We start from the raw sequence: 26,340 nt of genomic DNA on the forward strand, positions 1-26,340 counted from the left end.
TTCCTAGGACACCCACCCTGTGCTTGTGGCTACTTGGCTCCAAGGAATACGCTATAAAAAAATGGGTGGGTTCTCTCCCACCAAATTCCCAGAGGCATTTAAAGCTGCCTAGTCAAGGACACCATAAAGAACAAAAGCTATGAAAATCACTTTATCATCCTGTTTTCTCTTTATTCAGATTTTCTCTTAATATAAAAGTATAAAATGACACACGCATTCTGTACCAAGTCAAACACTACAGAGGTGTTTATAGAAAAATCAGTTCTCTTCCCACCCCACTCTCCTCTAATCCTGTCTCTAGGCCAAATCATTGCCTACTTTACAGACATTCATTGTCCCATTTATTTATTTACTTTTTGCCACTACAGGAAATGCTGCATTAAACATGTACGAAAATTGACTGAGAAACAAATAACCAAATGCTGCACATGGTGCTTGTTTGGACGACTCAAACCAACTGTAAAAAGGTATTTTGGAAAAATAAGGGAAATCTGAATACGGACTACACTGATAGTATATGACACTAAGGAATTAGTGTTAATTGTATTTGGCATTGTGGTTACATTTTGTTTTTTAAAGCCCTTATCTGTTAAGAGATAAATATTGAATTATTTACATGTAAAAAGATACAATGTTTGGAACCAGTTTTAAAGAACTCCAGGAAAAAAAAATAAGTAGAGAAGAAGAGAAGACATCTCAGTCCTCCGTGGAGCCCTTCCTGCAGGGGCAGGCAGCGGTTCTTGGTCCCCTCTATGTCACCACAGCCCTCGAACAGTCACTATCCACGCTTATCATATCGAACTGGGATTATTTTGCAATTATTTCTGTCTTTCTCCTTTAGCAGACATTGAATTCCATAAGGGCCAGAGATACATCACACTCCTGTCACCAGCACCTGGGACAGTGCCTGGACATACAGAGTCATCAACCAACATTTACTGAATGAATGAATGAAGACTGACTTCCAAAAGCGGGCACTCCAGAATCCTTGATCGACTTAATAAATCGGCCCTGGCCCACAACCCTGGTCTCCACTGCTTCCCTCTGCAGTGTTTACAGACCACACAGATTCCCACTTCGGAGATAGCAAATGGCTCATGACCATGTATGCTTTTATATTTTTAACTCTTGATTTTTTTTTAATTAAAGGAATTATCTATTCCCATCATTGGTTTAAATAGCAAGGAGTTCAGAAAGTAAGTTTGAAATGTCATCTAAATTACTCATCTAACACATTAAGGAGACCGAGAAGCCAAGAGAATGAGTCAAATAAGGACATGGCCATACTGAAATATTTACATAATATATACACAAAATATTTTAAAATTAGTGATAGTGGCTAATTCATATTTCCACAAATAAAATTCATCAACAACCCTCTTTTTTCATAGCAAAGAAAATGTTTCTGTCTTTTAAAACACTGATTCTCTTTTGCTAAACTCTATACCACTCTATGTATCCTATGGAGAAATTAATTGAAAAGTGTAATAACTGACCCTTTTGTGAGAAGAGCCAGTATGTTAAACATTATTGAGACTTTATTATCCAATCAAGTAAAAAAAAAAAAAAAAAAGCTGGAGATGAGCTATAGGAAGAATGGCCCAACATGCTCTTAATGAGACAGAAGGAGGCTGCGGTATTTCCCTCATTCAGTAAGTACTTTCTGATTGCTTACTATCTGCCAGGTCTCTGCGAGGCTCTGGTGATGCTCGGTGAACAAAGCAGAGCCCTCTTCTCAGAGAGCGTGCAACCCAATGGGGAACAATGACCAGATAACTCTCCGTGCCTCATCTGCAAAATGCTGGCAATAGTAGTAGCAGGGGGTGCGGCCCCCAGTGAGAGCAGTCAGCATAGCTTCCCCTTCGTTTCTGCCGGAGCTGCTAGAGCTGAGAAGTACTGAGCTCCAGCTTAAGTTATGAAGCTGAAGTTGACTAACGTTGACACCTGGGTATAAACTTGCCCAAGGAACAGAGACTCACAGCAGGCTGTAGCTGCCACTTCCTTCCCCCTAAGCGGAGGCATTAATAACAACACCCCAACACTAAGGGGCTGCTCTGAGCTCCTGACCAACCTTTACAGTGGACTACATTTCCAAGTCATCGCCACCAGCTGCGGATGCTGCTGTGTGTGTGGGCGGTGTGAACACAGTTACAACAGGCTGGCAAAGAAGAACCTCAGGAGGGGAAAGACGGGAGAGGCTCCAAAACAGTCAGTCAGTTGGAGTAATTTCCCTCACGAGCTAACAATGGACTCGGAGCATGTATGGACAAGCCTCAGAAAGGAGCCCCTTGCTAAGGAGGCTCTGACAGCAGCCCAAGTGGGTGCTGTGCAATTTCCAGGATTTTATGCTGGGAGCTCAGGGAAAGGCCTCGACGGCCTGGGGGATCTACAAGGAAGCCGGTGCTCCCAACCACAGTGGATGAGTGAGTAGGCAGGTGGTGGTTTCCCATCCGAGGAAGCACAGTAGGAACGTGGGGCCACCTCCACAGGGCACGGGTAGAGGACAGCGGAACAACGAATGCACCAGCCCATCAATTACTCACTGAGCACCGCAGTGTGTCAGGCTCAGCGTGGGCTCTCTGGACCCCTCAGGCATGGGAGAGCGACGTGGCAGCAGTATGCCTCCATCACCTCTCAGCTGCAGCCAAGGCCCCTGAGCCCGGCCCTCACAGCAGCTACTGGTCCCTGGAGCTGGTGGTCATGGCTGGGGAGGAGGGTTTACTGGGGCCACACAAGACTAGGAGAGCTCTTGGTGACAACAGCAGGATGAGGGGCTTTGCTACTGATACATGAGAGCAGGAAGTGTGTTTAGAGAAATCGGTATGAGGTGTGGTAACATGACAAAGAGCGTCCCTCATTCAAAATGACTGGAGGTTTCCTGGGCCAGACAGGGGCGAGCAGTCCTTTACAGTGGGATGCTCACAAGTCTTCAGTGTGCCATGGAGCATCATGCATCTCAGCACACAGCACGTCCCAAACATTATGTCGACATTACATCGGGGGACAGGCAGATCCTGTGGGATTAGTGTTTCTGGGCACCTACTTTGGAAAATGCTGCTCTGCAGGATGGCGGCAAGTGTGTGCAGCCCAGGGAGGGTCAAAAAGAAAGAGCCATGACTGGACAAGGCGACAGGAAGGCACAGTTTGGGACTGGAGACCTCCTCAGACCAGGCCTGTTCACCGCCAGCCCTTCTGCCCTGGCCCTGCTCACGTGGGACTCAAGCCGAACCACTGAGGCAGCTGCACTGTGCAGGAGAGCAGGTGAAGAGTGAAGGCAGGGCCTGCTGGCAAGCCCTCAAGGGGAGTAATCACCTAGCAGAGGTTAAATAACCACAGTGGGACACCTAAGGAACCATGCCTTAGCCCCAGACAAGAGAGGCAACAGAGACCGGAGACCCAGAGGAGCATCCCCGCCATGTGGAGAAGGGAGGCTGCTATGGCCACCTGTGTACCAGGAAGGGGTACCTGCACAACACGAAAATGCAGGGTTGTAAATGCAGGAGGGGAGGGCTGGAAGGGAAAACCGTGCAAATGAGATCTGGAAATGGAGCTAAGTAAGTGGAGTGGGAGTGCTCGAGTGTCCGAATGTGCTCGTAAGTTCTCCAGAAGCTTCTCGGGCAGGAGCCTCCCTGGCTCACCAGGTCACTGAGGGCACTGCCCTTGGCCCTGCTTCACTCTGCAGCTGCAGTCATCTGAGAGCCTGGGGCTGGGCAAGGCGTGCAGCAAAATGCACCCCCAGAAAGTGCCAGGGGCTGGGGTACTGGGCCTTCTAGGGGTTTCTGTAACCAGAGCTGAGCCCAGAGAGATGGAGGAGTATCAGATCATGGAGGGCTGTGGACTCCAGGTTCTACCAGCTGGCTGAGATCAAAAGTGTTCAATCCTCACACCACCAGGGTCAGTTCACACGTGACAGGCACTGGTGCATGAGGTGTAGCAGGGAGAGGGGAGCGAGGTGAGCAACTCCTCCTCCATGGACACAGCACTGGGCCCAGAAAGGCTGCCTCGACATGCAGCGGCAGTGTGGGCAAAGGGCAGGCATCTTGCCAAGACTTAAGAAAACTACACAGGGGAGAATGCAAGGGTTGAAGACGTTGAACTTCATGCCAGAGCCGCGGTCCACACAACAGGAAGCTTCAGGAAGAATCCTCCTCAGCAGAACAATGCCACAGCAAGGTTTCCTGAATAGCTGCACAAGGCCATCCTGAAAAAGTGCTACCACCACCATCGCAAACACCCCCCAGCCCCCTGCAGGTATTTAAGGATAACAAAGACGATTAATTTGGAAGTAGATGCCTTCTAAAACTCACATGTCCTGGGCCTTTAATATATTTAACAGTATCACACCTGGAAGTATTTTAACTTAAATTTCCAATGGGGTCTACTTGGAATTGTTGAAGAAAGGGAGAGTTAATTCCCATACCAGCCATTTTTCCAATAAGGATGCATTTAAATGGAAACTTCTCCACCCAATGACGCCACAAACCCAGAGGTGCCACAGCGTGGGACTTGGGACTTGCCCAGGGGGCTATGCTCAGATTTCCACCTTCCGAGTCGGCACAGCCTCTGTATCATGGTCAGCCTTCCCTCTACCCACTCCTGCCTTAGGATGGATACTCTGCATGGGGTAAAAACGGTCATTCCCCTCCTCAGTCATGGCACACCTTTCCGGGACTGTCTCTGCATTCACGCCTGCCCGGTACAAAGAGAGGGCTAAGGAGAGAAAGACAGACCAAGGCACTTTCAAATGCTACATCTTTGTATGCTGTGCCATTAGAAACAGCAAAAACTGAAAAGCCACCTAACCACCTGCTAGAGGAATGGTTAAATGTACCATATTGTTCTCAGATTAAAACTCTAAAAGATGAGGGAAACATAACTATGCTAAAAGGACAAGGAAGACAGCTCCTTTTTCCTTTTTTCTTTTGTCCTATCTTTCAGTTGGTTCAGAACTCAAGGGGGAAGAAGGGTGCTATTTATTGAGCCCTTCTGAACTTTCAATAGTGAATGAGGTTGCAGAAGGCCAGGTTTTTAACAGCCAGATCTAAAAGCCAGTATCAAATGTATTAAACTTTATAGATAAAGCAGTTTTCTGATGGGCCTCAGCCAAGCCCCTTTCCAGGGGACAATGAATTGGAACACTCAAGGTCGACAGAGCACCCCAGGAGGTGGTGATCAAGATCACAATAAAAAGGAGGCTGGTCTGTGCCCACCTATTTATCTTGAAACTGATGGCATTCTGTTTGGACCTACAGTAGAATTTACTCTCTTTTTAATTTTTTGGTTTTTTTTTTTTTTTTGTGAGGAAGATCAGCCCTGAGCTAACATCCATGCCAATCCTTCTCTTTTTGCTGAGGAAGACTGGCCCTGAGCTAACATCCGTGCCGATCTTCCTCTACTTTATGTGGGACACTGCCACAGCATGGCCTGACAAGCGGTGCGTCGGTGTGCACCCAGGATCCGAACCCAGGCCACCAGCAGCAGAGCACATGCACTTAACCGCTACGCCACGGGGCCGGCCCCTAGAATTTACTCTCTTAAAAAAAAAAGCAACCTTCTTCTCCTTCTAGATCTTAAATCTTATCAGTCCAGTCACTAGACATCCCATCTAAACTGTATCCTCATTTCCTCTTCATATGTTATAAATCTGATATCATATATCAACATTAGCTGTGCCTAGTCAACTACAGTATTCTTTTATATATTTATAATGAGCCCTCATCCACTTTTTATCATCTTGTAGAGAATTCTAGTAGGAATAATAAAAGACTGTTTACAGCTCTTACTGCCTGTTCCTAAGTCAATGACTCAGTAGAAAGAAAGTGGTTATGAGCTAACGTAAGCAGCTCATCCTCTCGCCCCTGGTTTCCCAGGCTTAGAATCTGTGCCTTAACAGGGTAAGGACGGCAGGACTAGTCTCTTAACAAATAATGTTAACTTCTAATGGGATAAAACATCAGCTATGTTGTGTCCCCTCTCCCTTTTAAACTGCTTCTTATTAACAGAATATTGGTTTTAAATAAGCTGGATGCACCATCCTACCAACAGAAAATGGAAATATAAGCATTCTTATATATGTGAGATAGGGTAGGATTTTATAACACAAACCCGGAAAACACTATTTGCTGAATTAATAAATAAATGAATTAATAAATAAATGGAAGGGATGGAAGAAAGGAGTGGTCCTATTAGACACAGATCCTGCGGTGCTAATTACTGCTAGAAAGCCATCATTTTTGGTAAACACACTCTGCTCCTTAACTGACTTACAGCCCACGGTACAGCGTACACAGACGGTCAACTCAGCCAGTCCTCAGGGATGTGGCTTAAAATCCCCCATCCTGGAGGACCCATGAGGAAGTTACTTTTCTGAAACTCAGATGTCTGCATGTGCTTTACTGACATTTTTAAAATGACCAATTCTCCAAGATTTCTGCATGCTAAATCACTGTGGCCATATCCTAAAGCACAGACTCCACAGACTCTATCATCCATGGGTCCACGCGTGGTACAGCAACACAGCCAATAGCTCTAAGATACTTCTGCGTGCACCGTGGCGATGCAGTCAAAGACATTTGCTCTTCACCACGTTGCTACGTCCCTTCCATGAAGATCCATAAGAGAAACTATCCTCAGGTCTCAGCACCAGAATAACCATGTGAAACAGTTGTCTGACCTTCTAGTCTTCTAAAAAAAAGTATTTAAATTTGTTTTTAAATTACAAGAGTAATAGATCTACTTGGAAAAAGTTCACGGTCTAAAGGGCGCACAGGAAACGTCAGTGGCACTGAACTTTTCTATTCTGGGTAGTGGGGGGCGACTCGTGGGCACTCATTCTACTGTTGTGCTTCCCAGGTTGCAAATGGAGCACAAACGTTGTTTTAGGTGCAGCAAATATCACATAATAACATGATATAAGCACCCTCATCAGTCAACTGTGTAACTGCTCACGCATCCCTGTTTTGCACAGCCTGCTAGAAAGCTCAGAGCCAAATCCGTGCCTGCCTCTCCAGCTGGACAGCAACTCACGACATGCATGTTTTGCACTAGCCTTCGCCCTGGCTTCCTTTTATGCTTCCTACCCTCATTTTCCTTTAACCACAATTTCTTTTCTTTCCCCTCAGCATTATTGAGACATATGTGACACATAACATTGTGTACGTTGAAGGTGCACAACACGATGATTTGACACATGTATGTACTGTAAAATGACGACCACAATAAGGTTTAGTTAACACATCCATCACCTCACAGTCACCCCTTTTTGTGTGTGTGTGGTGAGAACATTTAAGATCTACTCTCCTAGTAACTTTCAAGTGTACAATATGGTACTGTTAACCGCAGTCACCATGCTGTGCGTTACATCCTCAGAACTTACTCATCTTATAACCGGAAGTTTGTACCCTCTACCCAACATCCCCCCATTTCCCCCACCCCCTAGGCCCTGGAAACCGCCAATCTACTTTTTGTTTCTATGAGTTCTAAACACAAATTCTTTCTTTATTTTTATTTTCTATTTTTTCATTCCTTATTTTTGTGTTTTCTGATATTATAATAATAAGCTGCTTCAAATCTACTTAAGAATGAGGAAGGGTTTAAATATTTTTTAATACTAAAAAGCCCTCTGTTTAAGAAGACCCTAATATTAATGTGCAAACCCTGAATTAAAAGTTGTGGCTCTGACCCATGGCGGTGCCTCAGGGCCACCTGGCACTTCCTTCCTAATCGAAAGTGCCTGTCTCCATTCACTCAGCCTCTGGGCCAGGCGGCAGGTTGGTGTGAGCTCTAAGGACACGGGTTCATGAACTTTCAAACTTCCTCAGGAGACAGTGCAGTACTCAGTCCCCTGGTTAAGAACCCCAAGTTAACACCACATGCCTCCAGACGAGCTATCCTAAGAAGGACACAACATCACCCATGTAATATTTTGGCCTGAGATGCAAATCTGAATCTAATCACGAGGAAACATCAAACACAAAAGGAGAAATGTTCTATTTTATTCTTCTAAAACGTCAATGTCATGAAAGCCAAAGAAAAACTGGAAGAATGTTCAAGATTAAAGGAGGCTAAAGAGACGTGACAACTCAATGCAATATCAGACCCAAGATCACCAGGGAGCGGGGAGAATGCTATAAAGGCATCAATGGCTCAGAGACAAAACTGGACGCACAGTAGATAAGAATATTGTATTAATGTTAAATTTACTGGTTGATAATTGTACGGTTTTATAAGAGAATATTCCTATTAAGAAATACATACTGCACTCATATAGGAGTAAAGGGCCACAATATATGTAATTTATCCTCAAATAGTTCAAAAACAGATTGTGTGTGGCGGAGAAAGTAAACAAACAAATGGGCAAAATGCCAACAGTTGATAACTATAGGTAAAGAGTATGCAAGGGTCCTTTGTACTATTTTTGCAACTTTTCTGTACGTTTGCAATAATTCCAAGTGAAAAAGGAAAAAAGGAAGCCCTTACCTTAGACAACACAACTTCCCATATGGCAGGTATTTTTAAAAGAGAATCAAGTTTCCTTCGTTTCCTATTGATTTGCTAGTCTTTGGCACCTATCCAGCAGCCCCATCTGGAAGGGCAAAATACACCTCTCTCCCCACCACCCCCCCGGAGGCTGTCTTCCAGCTGCTCACTCTTCAGAAGCAGCTTTCTTTTCCTTCTGGGAATTTACAGACCTCCAGAGCCAGCTGATCTGCAGACTCCTGAATGTTATTTTCTCCTGCTCTTTCTTTTTTTTTAGTTACGTTATTTTTAAATTTGGGGGGCAGACCAGGGGCACAGAGCCTCACCGTCCCAGGCCTTGTGAAGTCCACGCTGTGCGCCAGGCTCTGCCGCATCTGGTTACTGAAGAGGCGGACGCAGACGCTCTGGAGGTACTCCGGCGTGATCTGCAAAGAGCACACGAGGACGCCTGGTGAAAGGCGTGAGACTCACCCACGGACATCTGAGCAGCCCAGCAATCACCAGAGCTGTCTCAACAGTCTCTGTAAGGGACGGAGAGGAGACTGTGCTTTAACAGAGAAGCTCTTGGGAGTTAAAGCATTGAGCCCGACAGAAAAAACTGCTAACACACCACAGGTCTGATCACGGGATATCACACTTCAAGTAATTCTGCTGAGGTGCTCCCACTGTCATGTACAATTAACTGATTTTAAACTATTTTTTGTTAACTCAAGCAAGAAAGTCATTGGGTGGCTATAATGTAGTGGAAACAATGCTGGGTTTAAAATCTGAAGACCTGGGCTCAGGTTGTGGACTCTTGAGAAAACCAAGATCTCTGCCTCTCGATTTCCTGACCTGTCAAGCGAAATGAATAATGTCTACCTCTCAGGGTCACTGTGAAGGGGTAAATGAGATCAGGGATGTGCCTAGCACATGACAGGTGGCTTGGCAAATGCTTATTGAACATCTAATGATGGAGACATTTTTATAAACTATCAAATGCTTGACCACACGAGGCTGAATTAGTGTTCTCATCAATGCTACTATATTACGGCATATTTCTTTAGCATCTCTCATACCTCTCTCATTAGCTACTATAATTAAGGATTGATATATATCTAAGGTGGTAATCTCTGAAACTTTTTCTTTTCTTTTTATAAAAATAATACACACTCACTTAAAATGTATGAGTGCCACAACATATCCCCAATCTCATCCTTCCCCCACAAACCAATCCCTGGAGAAAACCACTATTAACAATTTTGTAACCTTCCAGACTTTTTTCTTTGCCTGATGGTTAGAGGGGAACCTCCTTCCCCAGCCTCATGATTCCACATGGTGAACTTCCATATGGTTATATAACTGGCCTCTCTCCCTACCCCTCACCCACTTGTCCCCATGAAAGGAGGACTACAACCAACTGGTGAGTTGGAAAGAGCTGGGAATACTGGACTAGAGCCTTATCTCTCCCTACAGGACTCCTAGCTACCCACTGGAAACTTCTGGTCTGCTTCAACCGCATACAAGGCTCTGTCCATCCATGGCAGATGTCTCTAGTCATCCCTCAACACTCAGCTGTAAGGGACTCAGACAAAGAAGGGCTCTATCTCGAAGCTGCACCTCCTACACTATCCTGAGTCCATTTCCTCTAAATTCCTATGGGATCAAAATTTAAACATTCCTTTTCCTCCTGTACTTTCAACCTTTCCTTTTACACCTTTTCCTTCCCTACAACGTAAAAACACGTCCAAATATACTTCACATTAAAAAAAAATCTTCCCGTTTCTCCACCCTTGGTCTTCATCTATCAACTGCCCTCTCAATATTCTTCCTTCAGAGCCAAGGTCCTTGAAAGAAGAGCTACCTTTGCTGTCTCACCTGCCTTTACCTTCCAACACACTATAACCAAGCTTCCCTCTGCATCGCTCCACGGAAACTCAGGTGGCAAAGGCCACCACCAATGACCTTCTTCTTCTTCTTCTTCTTTTTTTTGTGAGGAAGATTGGCCCTGAGCTAACATCTGCCAATCCTCCTCATTTTTGCTGAGAAAGGCCGGCCCTGGGCTAACATCCGTGCCCATCTTCCTCCACTTTATATGGGACGCCGCCGCAGCATGGCTTGACAAGCGGTGCGTCAGTGCGCGCCCGGGATCCGAACCTGTGAACCCCGGGCCGCCGCAGCGGAGCGCATGCACTTAACCGCTTGCGCCACCGGGCCAGCCCCCACCAATGACCTTCTAAATGTCAAAAACACTGAACACTTTTCAGTTCTAGTCTTCTGGAGTTTTCTCTGGCTTTTGAGACTTTGGATCAACTCCTTACTCCTGAAACTGCTTCCTCTTTTGACTTCTGGAACTGCTACCAGAACCATTTCTCTAACAAGGAAATTTGGTTATGTCACTTTCTTGCTTAAAATCGGTGAAGGAGGAAAGGACATGAATAAACAGTTGGCTGAAAAACAAAATATAAATGGCCAACAAACACATGAAAATATATTCAGCCTCATACAAAATTAAAGAAATGTAAACGGAAACATTCAGAATACCAAGTTTTACTTACCAAACTGGCAAAGATTTCAAAGCATAATCATGTCTAGTGTTGGCAAGTGTGTGGAGAAGTGGACACTCTGATACACTCCTGGGGGCAGGGGATGGGCAGACACTGTTGAAATCTTAGGAGAACTAATGTGGCAACTTCTATCAAAACTTCAGTGCCTGTAACCTTGCCCAGCTTTGGCCACTCCAGCCACACCAAGCAACTTGCAGCAGTTTTGTGAACGTCTGTGTGCTGTGCTTTCACATGAGCAGAGAGGGGTCAGCCCAGGACACTAGCAATTCCACTCTTAGGATCTTATCTTACCTATACTCAAAGGTATACACACAAGAATGTTCACTGTGACATTTTTGTAATAGCAAACAAAAAAATCTACATGTTTATCATCAGAGATCTGATGAATTACGGTTCACCCTTACAATGGAATAATGCACAGCGTTAAAAAGAATGAGGTAGGTGTGGTCATGTGGAGAGATCTCCAAGATACACTGAAAGTGAAATAGCAAGTTTCAGAAGAGTAATGGATCATACAATCCCAAGTAAGTATGCATATGCTGCATGCACACGTGCATCTGTGTGCACACACACACACAGACGCATGCATAGAAATGTTGTGAAATAATACACAAGAAAATGTTAATCTTGAATATCAATAAGGAATTGAGACTAAGGAATTGTGTGTGGGAGGAGGGCTTTTGCTCCTTACTATATACTCCTCTGACTTGTTTCAAATTTTTACCATGAGCATGTCTTTCTTGTACATTAAAAACAAGCTGGTTAAGAGTCCAGTCTCTGCCATCCCTCACTGCTGATCTCTCCCTGTCTTGATACTTGAGGCCCCTTCAACCTTGGCCTGGCGGTCTGTGGGCCTCTGCTTGCACAGCCCAGCAATAAGAACTCATGTGCCCATCTCTGGGGCGACACCTGGTGTCACATCAACCCTGGCTGTAAGAGGCACACCAGCATGACGGCAGTTATTTTTTAATAGAAGAGAAGGCAAAAGGAAAACATATGCTTTTATTTTTATTTATTTCTGTACTGTTGGAATTTTCTAACTATGTGCATGTCTTTTTTTGGTCAAACAAAACAACCAACAGAAGAAAATTAAGGTTAATATTTACTCTGGCCCCTTCACTGGGAAAAGCTTCTTTAATAACACTATGAAAAGGCAGAATGGATAAAGGGAAATTGATAGATTTGACTCCATAAAAACATAAACTTTACTAAATTAAGGAACATTAAATTAAAAAGCAAGCAACAAACAGGAAAATATTTATACAAGATGAACAGTGAATGGCCTGTGTCTAACAGCCACGTCCGAAGCTGAATTTCTGACTCCCCCAAACCTGCCCCACCCAAGGCCTCCCCCGTCTCTACTGGTGGCCATGCCACCTTTCCAGCAGCTTAGGCCGACACCTGGAGTCATCCTTGACAATCCTCTCTCTGTCTCTCCATCTCCCCAGGTCCAATCCAGCAGGAAACACTGTTGGCTCTCCCTCATATCACACCCAGGGAGCACCTCTCCCACCTCGCCTGCTACCTCCACCACCACCAGATCTCCCTTCCGTGACTGCAAGACCCTCCTGCTGGTCTCCCTACTTTCCCCTAACGCCCACTATGGACTAAACTAAACCAACGGCCAGGTGATCCTTTCACAACACGCCATACCAGACCACTCCACTGTTCTGCTTCCCAGTTTAATTGTAGTAAAAGCCCAAATCCCTACTGTGGCCCCCCAGGGCCCCCCCTCATGACCTGCTGTGTGTCGTTTCCCACTTCTCCCTCGCTCTCCCCCTCACTCAGGCCAGCCACACCGACTCTTTGCATCACTCCTCAAACACGCGAGGCACACTCCCACTTTTGGTCCTTTGCATTGGCTGTTCCACTGGCCTAGAGTTCTGGGAGAATCCCAGAGAGTCACATAACTAATTCTCTCACCTCTTTCAAATGTTCACTCAAGCATCCACTATCAATGAAGCTCACCCTGACTGCCTATCTAAAACTGCCTATCTAAAACTGCCCCCTGCCCACACACACATATCCCCACAAATTCTGATCCCCTTTACGCCACTTCACTTTTTTTCTCCTAGCCCTTGCCATTTTCTAGCACACTACATAATTTCCTTATCTATTATCTTTATGTTGACTATGTATTATCTCTCTCCCCTACTGGAATGTACCCTCCATGAGGCAGGCATCTTTGTTTTGCTGCCTAACGTATCCCAAACACCTAGAACAGGGCCTGGTACATCATAAGCATTCAACAAATCTTTGATAAATGAATGAGAGAAGCACACAAAAAACGTTCAATTTCATATGCAATGAATGTAATGTTTTTAAATCCTGAGATACTATTTCTCACTGATCAAATTTGCAAAACACAAAAATTTTAACAGTAACACCCAAGATTGGCAAGGGTATAAGAAAATGAACTACTAGTGGAATCAGATTGGCAAAACCCTCCAGGAGGACTTGAGCATAGATTTCAACCCAGAAAATCAACTTTAAAAAATGTAACACAGGCACATCTCCAAGGATATCTCCTTCTCTAATTTATGAAAGTGAAAACCTGGAAAACAACCTAAATGTCCAAAAATGGGGACCTGACAGTAAAGTATGACATTGCCATGTGATGGAAAACTCTACAGCCAGTACAAGTGAGGCATTGTAGAAGAATATTTAATGACTTCAAGAACGCATAATTCAGTATTAAGGAAAAGAGCAGACTAGAAAACTGTCTGTGAATTAGAGCCCATTTTTATGAAACATGTGTATCTAAGTATTAAAAAAAGTCTGGAATGTTAACAAGTGTTATCACTAGTGACACAATTACAGGTAATTTTAATTTTATTTTTGCATAGTTCTATATTTCTGAAATTTCCTATAATACACATTATTTTGTAATCATATTTTTTAAGTTACTAAAAACAATTTTAATACACAAACTTAAATTGGTGATAAAAGTTGTATAAAGCTTAATATACACACACACACACACACACACACACACGAGTACAAGTACAACTGGGGAAGCCTGAAGAAGAGCACTAGGCTGTATCAATACCCAGGTTGTGCTGTTGTACTCCAGTTATGAGGAATGTTATGATTGGAGGAAACTGGGCAAAGTGTACAACAGCGTTACTTGTTTTAATTACATATGAACCTACAACTAATTCCATTTAAAAAAAAATTATATTTCCACAAAGAGATTTTATTATACCTTCTAATTTTTTATTAAGTAAAACACTAGAGTCATTCCCATTAAAGTCAGGAATAAGACAAAGACGCCTATGATCACAGTACTGAACAATGTCCCATAGTCTTAGCCAATACGCTAAGAAAAAAGAAAGTTATAATATATAATAAGAAAAGCAAAACAAAAATATTATTTGAAGATGATATGACTGCCAACCTAGAATACAGGAGAATCAATCAAAAGCATCTTTCAGATTAAGAGTTCAGAAAGGTAGCTGGATACAAAATCAATATACGAAAATCTGCTTTCCTATTTACCAGCAGGGTATTTCTCCTTCATTTTTATGCCACTACGTAATATTTTTTTCTGTTGCCAATTTATTCTTTGCTAACATTAAGAATATGGTAGAGAAAAACACGGTAGACAATGTGTCAGGAAAAATGGATGAAATACTGCAAACAGCATGATACACAGCATGGCACGTCAGCCTGGTATCCGCTGTGCCGCTGGCTTTGTGAAGCAGCGGGGCAGGCGTCATTGGCTGGGAGTGGCCAGGAATCGCACATCAACACTGTCCACGCCCATAACACCTCTCTATCTCAAAACGACAAGTGAACTGTTGGGGAGCTTTCTTACCATCTTGCCACTGACCGTAGCCTCCAGAGAATCCACCAGCTCGGCCGTGACGCCGATGAGACTGTGGTAGTCCGCCTGGATCTTACTGTACCGTTTCAGGTACGTCATGGACCGACGCTCAGCTTCTACCAGCTGCTGGTGGAGCTGCCGCAACATTTCTAGGAAGATAAATTATATTTACTTTAAAACAAAACAAAAAAACAACAATTAGAAAAAACCCACAAGATAAAAAATAATTCTATTCTTCTCAAAGGAGTCCATATCTACTGTCAGAGTATTTTGCTATAACAATAAACTTGACACTATTTGTGTTTAACGTTTTACTTCTATTTCATGCCACATCTAATTACAGAGTGCTTTGTAATCACTGATTTTAGATATCTTTGGTAGTCCAACTGAATCATTACTGGTTTTCCTAACAAACTCTATTTTCTTGACTGAACCCCATGCAATTGCTTTTAGTTCTTCTATGTGCAAGAAACAAACTCAACATTTCTTTCTATAATCAGCCCACAAAATGGCTGAACCAAACCTATGTCTTTTTCTATTTCTGCCCTGGGAGGTTGTCTGGGGGACAATTCATAACCATAGGACAGTTCTTCGTGTTAAGTAAAGGTTAGGGCCGTGTGACTGACACTGGAGAAAACTAGAACCCAGAATGAGATAAGATTCCAGGTGCTCATTCTGCCAGTTTGATAAAGCAAAAATCACCCCACAAACCCTTAAGCAGGCAGCCTTGGAAGGTTCTAGAATTCTCTTCGTAGAATCCAACCCTCCCACTGCCCCTCATGTCTTGACATGAGTACAGCCATGTTTGGCCGCTCCATTGACCTACAGCCACCAGCACAAAAAGAAATATAAAAGCTGCTTGCTGCATGGTGGGAACTGGCCCTTCTCCCACAGAGAGCGTTGCAAGTTGTAACATTTCAAGGCTCTTGGAGCGTCGTAGCACGGGATGGACTGGCCATCTATGCCGGCCCAGGACGATAACCAAAGAGAACAATGCACGTACACAATTACTGGGCTGGGACGTTAGCCAAGGGGCTCAGTGCACGTACGCCACTGATAAACCATTTGTGCATGGCAACACTAGATCCTTGCTCTGTAAATTCTGTAGCTGCTTATATAAACTGCTGGAGACTAAGACTCTGTGAGAGTTCCACCTGTGGAAGGGACACCTTGCCCAGGATGTATGATTCCCGCCCAGCCACGTCGATTGACAGGACTCTCCCGGCAGTGGGGCGTGAATGTTATAAATAATTGATTTATTGTAAAGTAATTGATCTGATGTGTTCTCTTTTCGGTCAACCTGGTGTTTCTCTTTCCGGTTGATTTGTGTCATTTCCCTTCAGTTGATCTGGTGTTTCCCTTTCCGATCGATCTGATGTTTTTCCCTCTTATTATATGACCTATTCGGATCTGCTGCTATCTCAGCCGATGTGGATGTTTTCCCTTTCCAGTCTAGCTGGTGTTTTTTCCTCTTATTATTTGACCTATTCGGATCTGTTTGTGGACTATCGCCTTTACTATCCTCTATATAATAAAATATACCTTCAGTCCATTTGTTTGGAGTGGAAAGTTTCTTTTACGTCTCCGGTCGAATCCCCGAACCTCTCATAACACCTCGGCAGCACCTGATGGCCAAGCCACCCTGAGCACAGTTGGAATACGCAAATCTTTCTGTGTCAACACTCCTTTGCCCCATCCTACTTTTCCCCTTCCCTGGAAGGCTACACTTTGGATGGAAGGAATGACGCTGCCCCAAAATCCAAGCTAACTCACTACTGTCCTGATCCAGGCACTGTGTAATATTTAAACTCTTCATTTTATTTTATTTTATTTTTTTTTTTTTTTAAAGATTTTATTTATTCAGCTTTTTCCCCCCAAAGCCCCAGTAGACAGTTGTATGTAATAGGTTCACATCCTTCTAGTTGCTGTACGCGGGACTCGGCCTCGCGTTGGACGGAGAAGTGGTGCCTCCGGGCGCTCCCGGGATCCGAACCCGGGCCGCCAGCATCAGAGCGCGCGCACTTAACCACCAAGCCACAGAGCCGGCCCTAAACTCTTCATTTTAGAACACATTTCATGTATACAGAGAGAGATTTTTAAATTATAAAGACCTGGGCTCAAATCCCTACTCTACCACTTTCTGGCTGGGTAACCTGGGGCAAGATATTGAACTTCTCTGAGTCTCATTTCTTAACCTGTAAAAAAATGGGGAAAATGATAATGACCTTGAAGGGTTATTGTGAGGATTAAATGACTAAACATACTCACAGTGTCCAGTACAATGTTGGTCCGTAGCAGGTGACCAGTAAGTGGCAGTTATTACTATTATTTCCTTTCATGGAAAGGGGTCAAAGGTTTTCTAAATGTATCTCTATGCAAGCAGATAACTTGAAAAAGCAGCAGAAAAGTTACATCCTAAAGCAGTGGGATGCAAACTCTGAAATATATCAGCACCATCCAAAAATAAAGATGATCAAGCCTCACCTTCAGAGACTCTGATTCTGTGGATACTGGGTAGGGACTGAGTATCTATATTGTCAAAAAATCTCCCCAAATGGCTCTGATGCATACCATACATTTGAGAGCTACTGTCCTAAGTTACCATTCCTCCTAATTTGTGTCCTAAACAGCTATGAGGAGCACCCACATTCAAACTGTATTTCAAAAACTTTCATGTTTCATGCTTATTGATGTGCAGAAATAAAATATTTTAACTATTAAAATCTAAAATATCACATAATAATGAACTATTATTATTTAGCACCCATCAAATCTCAGTATTAAAAGATAACTTTAAAAAGTCATCTGGCACAAATTTACATCCAGTACTTGAACCTTTGGAGAATATTCCTGGAAATCATTTATCAAACTTCTCCTTATATATTATTAGGGAGAGGGAGTCATTACCTTCTTCCTACACCAAGCATTATTAAAGCTTTTTCATATGTACAAAATTCAAAATTACATAAACCAGAACTTCCAACAATGAAAATTCTACAGAATATTTATAATCCCATTTTGTGGTAGAAAATGTTAGAGATCATCTGTGCAAACCCTCTCAACATGTACCAAGTGGCAGATAATGAACAAAGTACGAAAACCTATTACTGGGTCAAATGACTTCCCAAATCATCAATGTTAATGTCATCAAAGTAGTCCCTCTCTAAAAGGGACTGCATAAAGGAACTCTTCCCCTCAGAAACTCATCGTACAATTAAGGGACTACTTATGGAACTTTTGCCTTAGGAATCCAGAATTGGAACTGATGACAATTTTAATGTATGGTACACATGAGGGAATAGAAACCTAACCGCCAGCAGCCTACAGGAAGGAGAGAAGTAGGCAACCAGGCTGAAACGTCTGTGACCACTTCACATACACCAATTTAGCAAAACATCTATCCAGACATCACCTTGCAGACACTTTAGCTGGCTACAAATAGGACCTGACCATTACTGTAAGCTATTTGGGTCACAGCTCAAAATATCAACTTTATTTCTGAGCATTAAAGAGAACTTGGACTCTTTTTTCCCTGTCAAAAGTTTTATGAGACAGGGACAACTAAGCCAAGATGTCTTGCCATGCAGGATCTCAGCTTTTAATGGAGATGTCTTATTCCATGTTATTTTAATGAAGCTGTCTTAGTCATGCCAATGAAATTTATTGAGATTCTTCATATTTCAAAACTACTGACATAATTTGTGCAAAAGTCCAAAGAATTGCATTCCAAGGTTTAAACAAGAGATATACACAACTAAAAGCATACCAGTTAAGGTCACAGAAAGTTTTCCTATAATTCTAGCATGTGAAGAAACAATAACAAAGTGATGGAGACCTTCCCTACAGTCAAGCTTTCTCCTGTTAAAACACTTCTACTTCACTTAGGTGTATTCCTTTTTATTTTTTTTCAAGAACAGATGAGATTTAATTTTAGAGATTCCTTGGCTGCTCAAGACAAAATGACACATTTTAAAATATGGACTTGTTTTTCTAACCTAATATAAAAACCTAAAATCAATCACTCTATCTTTATGATATACTCTTTCTTCTTTGTACTAAGACCTAAAAAAGCTCTTTGCTATCCTACTAATCCACAAACACTGGATGAAGAAAGTCATGACTTATAACTATGAATATAAGTCATCATTTTTAAAAACACTACGTAGGGCTCTGAACTCTAGAAAAATGATAAGTTGTTCACTTCCTGAAGGAGCCAAATCAATTAAAGACAGATATGCTACAAGATACTATTTCTATGTCCTTTTTAGTTAGCTAGGTGAAAATAATAATCCAATATGTTATATTGTCACCCTAAGTTTTTACTCTAAACACCATCTTTTAACATAATTCCTTTTGAGAGAATTTTCTATTCCAAGCACTTTTTTTGCCTTCTTCAAAAGCTTATGGAAATCTCACTTTATCCATGAAACCTTCCTATCAAGACACATAGATTTATCCAATCAATCAACTAAAAAAAAAACAACACCTGAGTCTAGAGTTAAACTAATTTGAGGGCATGTCTGTGCCCTGTGGTGACTGCAGCCTCAGCTGGTGACAAACTAGCTGTCATGACACTGGGCCTGGTTCAAATGCCCTGTGGTGCTAATCCCTGATCTCCATGGCAATACCGCATTTCGGGGTTTATTCAGCCACAGACACATACTGTGCATGCCAGACTCAATTCCACAGACATTCAGCTTGGCTATCCTCAGAAAATTCAATCAAATCAAACTTAAAGAAGGCTCGAAAATCCCAGCCTCCTTGTGGAAATTCCAAATGAAAGATCTGTAGGAAAACACAGGCTCTTCTTTGCATTTCCCCTACTATGTTTATTTTGTCTGCAAAATCGGGCCACTTATCAGAGACATAACTGGTTCCCGGCAAAAAGCTATCCTCAAAAACTGCAGGGTATGCTGGGGTGACAGAGGCTGGCAGAAACTCAGGAATCAGGGAGAAGTTTCTCACCACCTTCCCTCCCCCAGCGCCAAGGAGTCCAAAGGCCAAATCTGAACAGGGACTAAGCAGATTCAGTTAAGAACTAGGGCAGTTCTGTGAGACCCAAAGGATGCAGGTGGGGTGGAGGTTTTAAAATGTAACTGCAAAGTCTTGTGACACTCCTTCCTATCAAGAGGTGGAATGCAATTCTCCTTCCTTTGAATGTAAGCTGGCCTTACGAATTCGCTTCTAATGAAGAGAATGCAGCAGAAATGACAGTGAGGCTGAGTCAGAAAAGGTAACACAGCTTCCATCCGGCTCTCTCTGGGAACACCCACCCCTGGAACCTAGTCTCCACGCCTAGAGGAAGCCCAGGCCACATGGAGAGTCCGTGTAGTTGTTCCAGTCAAGGGCCTCTGCTGAGATCCCAGCCGACAGCCAGCATCAGCCACCTTGTGCACATGGTGAGAAAGCCTTGGAGATGGCCCCACTCAGCTCTGTCTGCACCTATGAGACACCCCGAGGGAGGACTGCCTAACTGAGCCCACAACTCCCAGACCATGCGAGATGATGATAATAAACGGACTTTGCTGTTTTATGCCACTAAGTCTGAGGTGGTTTGCTAGGTAGTAATAGAAATAGAACTAGTGGGCAAAGGAGCATCTCCAGGAGTTGCAGGGCGAGAGCCAAGCGCTCAGCCCAATGTAGGAATTCCATCTGCGCTGGATGTGAGAAAACCGGCACAGGACCCCCCGAGCCAAGGCCCAGGAACCATACCAACATTGCAGGGAGCAGGCCTGAGGGGCCGGAGTGACCGCTGGGACTTATCCTCGGGCATCACTGTGCAGGGGCAGAGCAACCTCAGGGAGCTCCAAGGCTGCAGCCTGGTGACCCTCGGAGCATTCCATGTTGACCCCAGGAGGCCACATCTGTACCCCTGCTCCTCTGTTCAGCACGGGACCAGGGAAATAATTCCTGAGACCTGCTGCTCCTCCATAAAGGGCCAGTGGGGCCCATCCCCTCTGATCTACAGGAGGCGCGGCACAGCTGGCAGAACCAGCTGCACATTCAGAAGTGCTGGGCTGGAGACACGCAAGGCTGCAGAGGGCAGAAACATTCAAACTCCTCTTCTCTGAAGCTACAAAAGCCGTCCTATGTCAAATCTAAAGCACTGCTCGTTTGTCCACTCCCTGGAAAGCAAAGGGCTAAATAATTTACTAATGCTTCCATTCTTTAGAAAACTTTAACTCTCTAAAAAGAAACACAGAAAAACAAGGGCAGGAAGTGTTGAAATCCTCTCCAACATTACTCTGCGGAGCAAAGGGCACATGTACTATTTCATGTAGTAAAACTCCCCCTGCTGGGAACTGAGGCTTATGCCACCCACACCTACCAGAGGCCTGAAGCCCATCAGATACCCACATACCCGTAATAACTTAAGCAGTTTTCATGATGTAGTATCAAAGACAAAACTCAGGCAAAGAACCCCAACTGTGGCCACCAATTTCATATCAGCTAAAGTTTTTCTCACCTTTCTGAAAAATAAACAGTTCTAGTAAAAATTACAATCATGGAAAACCATCATTTTATGCTATAAACTTAAGACTGAAATTCCTACTCTGAATGTAAAAAATGGAAATGCTTTATAAGAATGGGTGCTCCACACTGCTACTGAGATAAGACCCCATTAGTCTAGCTCAAGGTCAAAGGGAAAGATACTGAAACAATTCTTCCCCCACCCCTGCTGTACTGTCTTCTAACTGTGCGGCTACAGCACGTCCCTTTGGCATATTGCCTGGATTCTCTTCATTTCTCCACGTCTTAGTTACCTGACACGCAAGACAAAGCTAACAATACCAGCCAGCCTGAAAAGTGGGCCTCAAGGAATTGCAGATAAAAATGATTGCAAAGCACTTCATAAATATTTAGACTTTTAAAGCCCTCCTTTGCTAAGTCCGTGGAATTCTATCTCGTTACTTAAAACTTGAGTTGCCAAAGTTGTTAAAAATTTTTTACTCTAGATGATTTACCTTTGTTACTCTGTCCATTCTCCTTCTGGGATGAGGAAGAAGTTCAGGAAAACAGGCATTGAGGATACAGTACTCAGGTATCTCACATTGTGAGGCCAATCAGAGAAAGAGCCTCAGCATGGTAAAAAAAAAAGAGAATTCTCAGGACAGTGAAGGCCACTTCTTCTTCTTTTTTTTTTTTTTTGAGGAAGATTACCCCTGAGCTAACATCTGTTGCCAATCCTCCTCTTTTTGCTGGGGAAGACTGGCACTGGGCTAACATCTGTACCCATCTTCCTCTACTTTATATGGGACGCTGCCACAGCATGGCTTTGATAAGCAGTGCGTAGGTCCGAGCCCAGGATCCAAACTGGTGACCCCGGGCCACTGAAGCGGAGCACGTGAACTTAACCACTACACCACCAGGCGGGTGAAGGCCACTTCTTAATGTTGCTATAAACAGCTAAGACAGGTAACCGACTTCCTAACACCTGGATGACTCACTCTCAAATAAAGCCTCTTCTCTCCATCTCAGTTTCTGCTATGTGCGTCCAAGTCTTGTACTATTTCAACAGTGCCCTGACTGGCCTCCTTACCCTCTTCAAAAGACCTTTCCCACCACTACCAAAACTTTCTACTAAAAACGCAAATCTGAATTCATACCCTTTAACTCTGTAGCTTCAAGGCTAAAGCTTTATCCTAAGGAAATGGAGATGGGGATGAAAACAGCACAGCACACTAACTACGAGCGCACTATGGAGCCAGACTGCCTGGGTTTAAATCAGCTGCCACCCAGCCAGCCTCATGGCTGAAGGCAAGGTATTGAATCTGTTTTGTTTGGGTTTTGTTAATTTTTTTTGTAGCAGTTTTATTGAGAGGCAATTCGTATACTGTATCATTCACCCATTTAAAGTATACATTTCAATGGTTTTTGGTATATTCAGTTGTGCAATGATCACAACAATCAACTGTAGAACATTTTCATCACCCAAAAAAAGAAACCTGTATCCATCAGCAGTCATCCTCATTTTCCCCACCCTCCCCAGCCCTAGGCAACCACTAATCTACTGTCTCTATAGATTTGCCTCTTCTGGACCTTTCATATAAATGGAATCATACAATAGGCAGCCTTTTGTGTCTGGCTTCTTTCACTTAGCTTAATGTTTTCAAGGTTTATCCACGTTGTAGCACATATCAGTAATTCATTCATTTTTATTGCCAAGTAACATTCCACTACACGCCTAGACCACATTTTGTTTATCCATTCATCAGTTGATGGACATTTGGGTTGTCTGCACTTTTCGGCTATTTGAACAACACTGCTATGAACATTCATGTACAAGTTGTTGTACAGACATTTGTTTTCATTTCTCTTGGGTACATAGCTAGGAGAGGAATTGCTGGGTCATGTGGTTAACCCTATGTTTAAACTTTTGAGGAAACAACCTGCTTCTGAAGAATATTTAATAATATGGGGAAATGCTCTCTTCATTGGATAAAAATATTAAAAAACACACACATACATACAGGTATCTAACCTTGTTTGTTGTAAACATTACATATTTTGGGGTGTACATACGTATACAAATGCATTTCTATGCTTTCCAAATTTTCTATAAGGAATACGGTCACTTTTATCATCAGGAATAACAAAGAATGATTTTTAAAAAATGTAAACATGACCATGTTATTCTCCTGCTTAAAGTGCTTCAAAGGCAGGACCTTTACGTCCCTGGTCCCTGCCTAGTCTCTGACTTTATCTTAATCCTTCTGTTCCAGCAACACTGAATTCTTTGTAGTTTCTCAAAGATACTGGCTCAGTGCTTTTGCACAAGCCATTCCCTCTATCTGGAATTCCTATCCCTCATTCTGTCTGCCTCACAGACTCCCATTATATTGTTCAAAACTCCAATTTGGCTAAAGAGAACTATGTCTTGGCCTTTTCTTTGTATCTCTAATTCCTAGCACAATATTCAATTTAATATATGCATTGAACTGCAAATATTTCCATGCAACGAGGAAAAGAAAAGAATAACGTTTATAGTTACCTACTATATTTCAGCATATTTGCTTCAAAGCATGTTGAACAGGGTGAAAGGTGACAAGTATTTGCAAACTAGAATACTAACAGCTAATAGTTATCAAGCACTTACTACATGCTGGATGGTCTTAACCAAGTTTCATGTATTAACTCAATCCTCATAATATTCCTATGAAGTGGGTGCTATTATTACTACAACTAATATGATTTATTATGTAAATAATTTCTTTTAGAATCTTAACATACTGGCACCCATTAAGTTTAAGCTGAGAAATGCTTTTTTAGAGTATTAAAATAATCATAAGCCAAGTTGGAAAAGTCCTAATTTCACTGAAAACTGTCATTTTATATGGAACTCTAAGAGGAAAAAGGATTGCATATGCAAACACAAGGTATGTAGGTAGAGGCAAGTCCTTGAACAAAACCTTAAGGATATAAAAGCAGAGAGAAGAGCTGTAGTTCAGTCTGACTGTGGACAGTCCAAGGTGAGGCTAAGGAACTGAATCCAGGAAACAGGGAGCCACTGAAGGCTGAGGAAGCTGAAATAGAAGAAACACGTCATGGAATCCCAGGGACAAAAGAGTTCAATTAGGAAAAGGGAGTTTAATGCTTTGGAATTAGAAAGGAAGCAGATGGGATTATGCAGCAAAGTGGCCTGAATTTTTCATTAAATTATATAAAACAAACACCAACTTCATAATTCAAAAGGTTATATTCTTGTTATGAAATAACTTTTGATACATTCTTGTTCAGAATAAAAGGAGACAAGCATCCTTAAAGACTAACAAGCTTTGGGAAATCAGCCTCCCATGGATGGGGTGACATCCATCCCACTCTTCCTTAGACAGGGTCCATTTACATCTGATGCCCAGCACTCTGTCCAGTTAGTGTCTCCTTTCTACTCTCAGAGTGTCCTGACTTGAATTGGATTGTGGTGATGGCTGCACAACTCTATACATCTGCTAAAAATCATTAAATTGTACACTTACAATGGGTGAATTTTACGGTATGTAAATTATACCTCAATAAAGTTGTTTTTTAAAATGTCCCAATTTAAATAACAAGCTATATGTCACTTGATCCATATGCCATGGCCTCAAGGTGTTTGCCACGGCCTTAAAAGTGGTTGACTGATCTTCTGCAAAGGGACAATTATTCCAAGGAGCTCTTTTCCAAGAGATAGATATTTTTTTTCCTAGTAAGACAGCTTCTAGGCACATGACTTAAAAATAAGACCCTAGGGGCCAGCCCAGTGGCGCAGTGGTTAAGTTCACATGCTCCGCTCCAGGGCCCTTGGGTTTGCAGGTTCGGATCCCGGGCATGGACCTATGCACCGCTTATCAGGCCATGCTGTGGCAGATGTCCCACATATAAAAAGTAGAGGAAGATGGACATGGATGTTAGCCCAGGGCCAATCTTCCTCAGCAAAAAGAGGAGGATTGGCAACGGATGTTAGCTCAGGGCTAATCTTCTTCACCAAAAAAATAAATAAATAAGACCCTAGGGGCCAGCCCCATGGCCTAGTGGTTAAGTCTGGTGCACTCCGCTTTGGCAGCCTGGGTTCAAGTCCCAGGCATGGACCTACACCACTCATTGGCAGCCAAGCTGGGGTGGCGACCCACATACAAAATAGAGGAAGACTGGCATGGCCGTCAGCCCGGGCAAATCTTCCTCAGCATTAAAAAAAAAAAAAAACCGGGTCCAGCCCCATGGCATAGTGGTTAAATGCGCACACTCCGCTGCTGGTGGCCCGGGTTCGGATCCCGGGCACGCACTGAGGTACTGCTTGTCAGGCCACGCTGTGGCGGCATCCCACATAAAGTGGAGGAAGATGGGCACAGATGTTAGCCCAGGGCCAGTCTTCCTCAGCCAAAAGAGGCGGACTGGCAAGATGTTGGCTCAGAGCTGATCTTCCTCACAAAAAAAAGAAAAAAAAAAGTAAGACTCTAGCCAGGTCTCAGAGACCCAATGCCATAAAAGTCAACCCTTCATGGGCCTTGACACATCTTCTCACTAATGTTTCATTCACCTTGTAAATATGGAAGCAACACTATCACTCATTCCTATTTATGAGGCAATCTAAGCCAGCGTGCTACCCAAACACCATAGGTGGTCTCCATTTGCTTCAAAAGGATACATACAATGTTAAAAGCTTTGGTGTGTTATTGGCTTTAAAAATTAAAGCCAGAAACTTTTCCAACTTCAACTTTAATTCTGGAGTCCAAGAATCCTGAAGAAAAAAAACAAAGAAAAAAATAAACGCACTAGATCACCGAATGCCAACAGCATTGCCAAGCTGTGGCCTCTAGGGTTAAATGACCCCACAGTTACTGAAATCAAAAGCAAGATTTCTTGCCAGTGTTGTGATGCTGTAAAGAACAGGTTTTAGGACATCTGACCAATTCAATTACAGAAGATTCAAGTACCCACAGCAGGAGGAAAGAAGAGAGTTCTTTCATAAACAGGGAAAAAAATAACCCTGTACACGATTTGAATATTTCATGT

General features: G+C 43.1%; 1 protein-coding gene across 11 annotated transcripts in view; it reads right to left on the bottom strand.

Moving 5' to 3' along the window:
- The window catches only part of ARMC9 (armadillo repeat containing 9), a 152,792-nt gene that overhangs the window by 106,737 nt on the left and 19,715 nt on the right, over positions 1-26,340 (bottom strand). For 8 of the 11 annotated variants that reach the window (XM_087424702.1, XM_087424699.1, XM_087424700.1 and 5 more), the window contains exons 6-9: positions 25,973-26,065; positions 21,816-21,840; positions 14,842-14,999; positions 8,805-8,903 (exon numbers count right to left, since the gene is read on the bottom strand). In XM_087424702.1, coding sequence (XP_087280828.1) covers positions 8,805-8,903; positions 14,842-14,999; positions 21,816-21,840; positions 25,973-26,065 — 375 coding nt within the window. The remainder of the gene's footprint in view (positions 1-8,804; positions 8,904-14,841; positions 15,000-21,815; positions 21,841-25,972; positions 26,066-26,340) is intronic. The other 3 variants (XM_087424701.1, XM_087424706.1, XM_087424698.1) reach the window with 2 other exon arrangements.

Source organism: Ceratotherium simum, chromosome 37 (genome assembly GCF_057802395.1).
Source record: "Ceratotherium simum simum isolate JZ-2026a chromosome 37, ASM5780239v1, whole genome shotgun sequence".
NCBI lineage: Eukaryota > Metazoa > Chordata > Mammalia > Perissodactyla > Rhinocerotidae > Ceratotherium > Ceratotherium simum.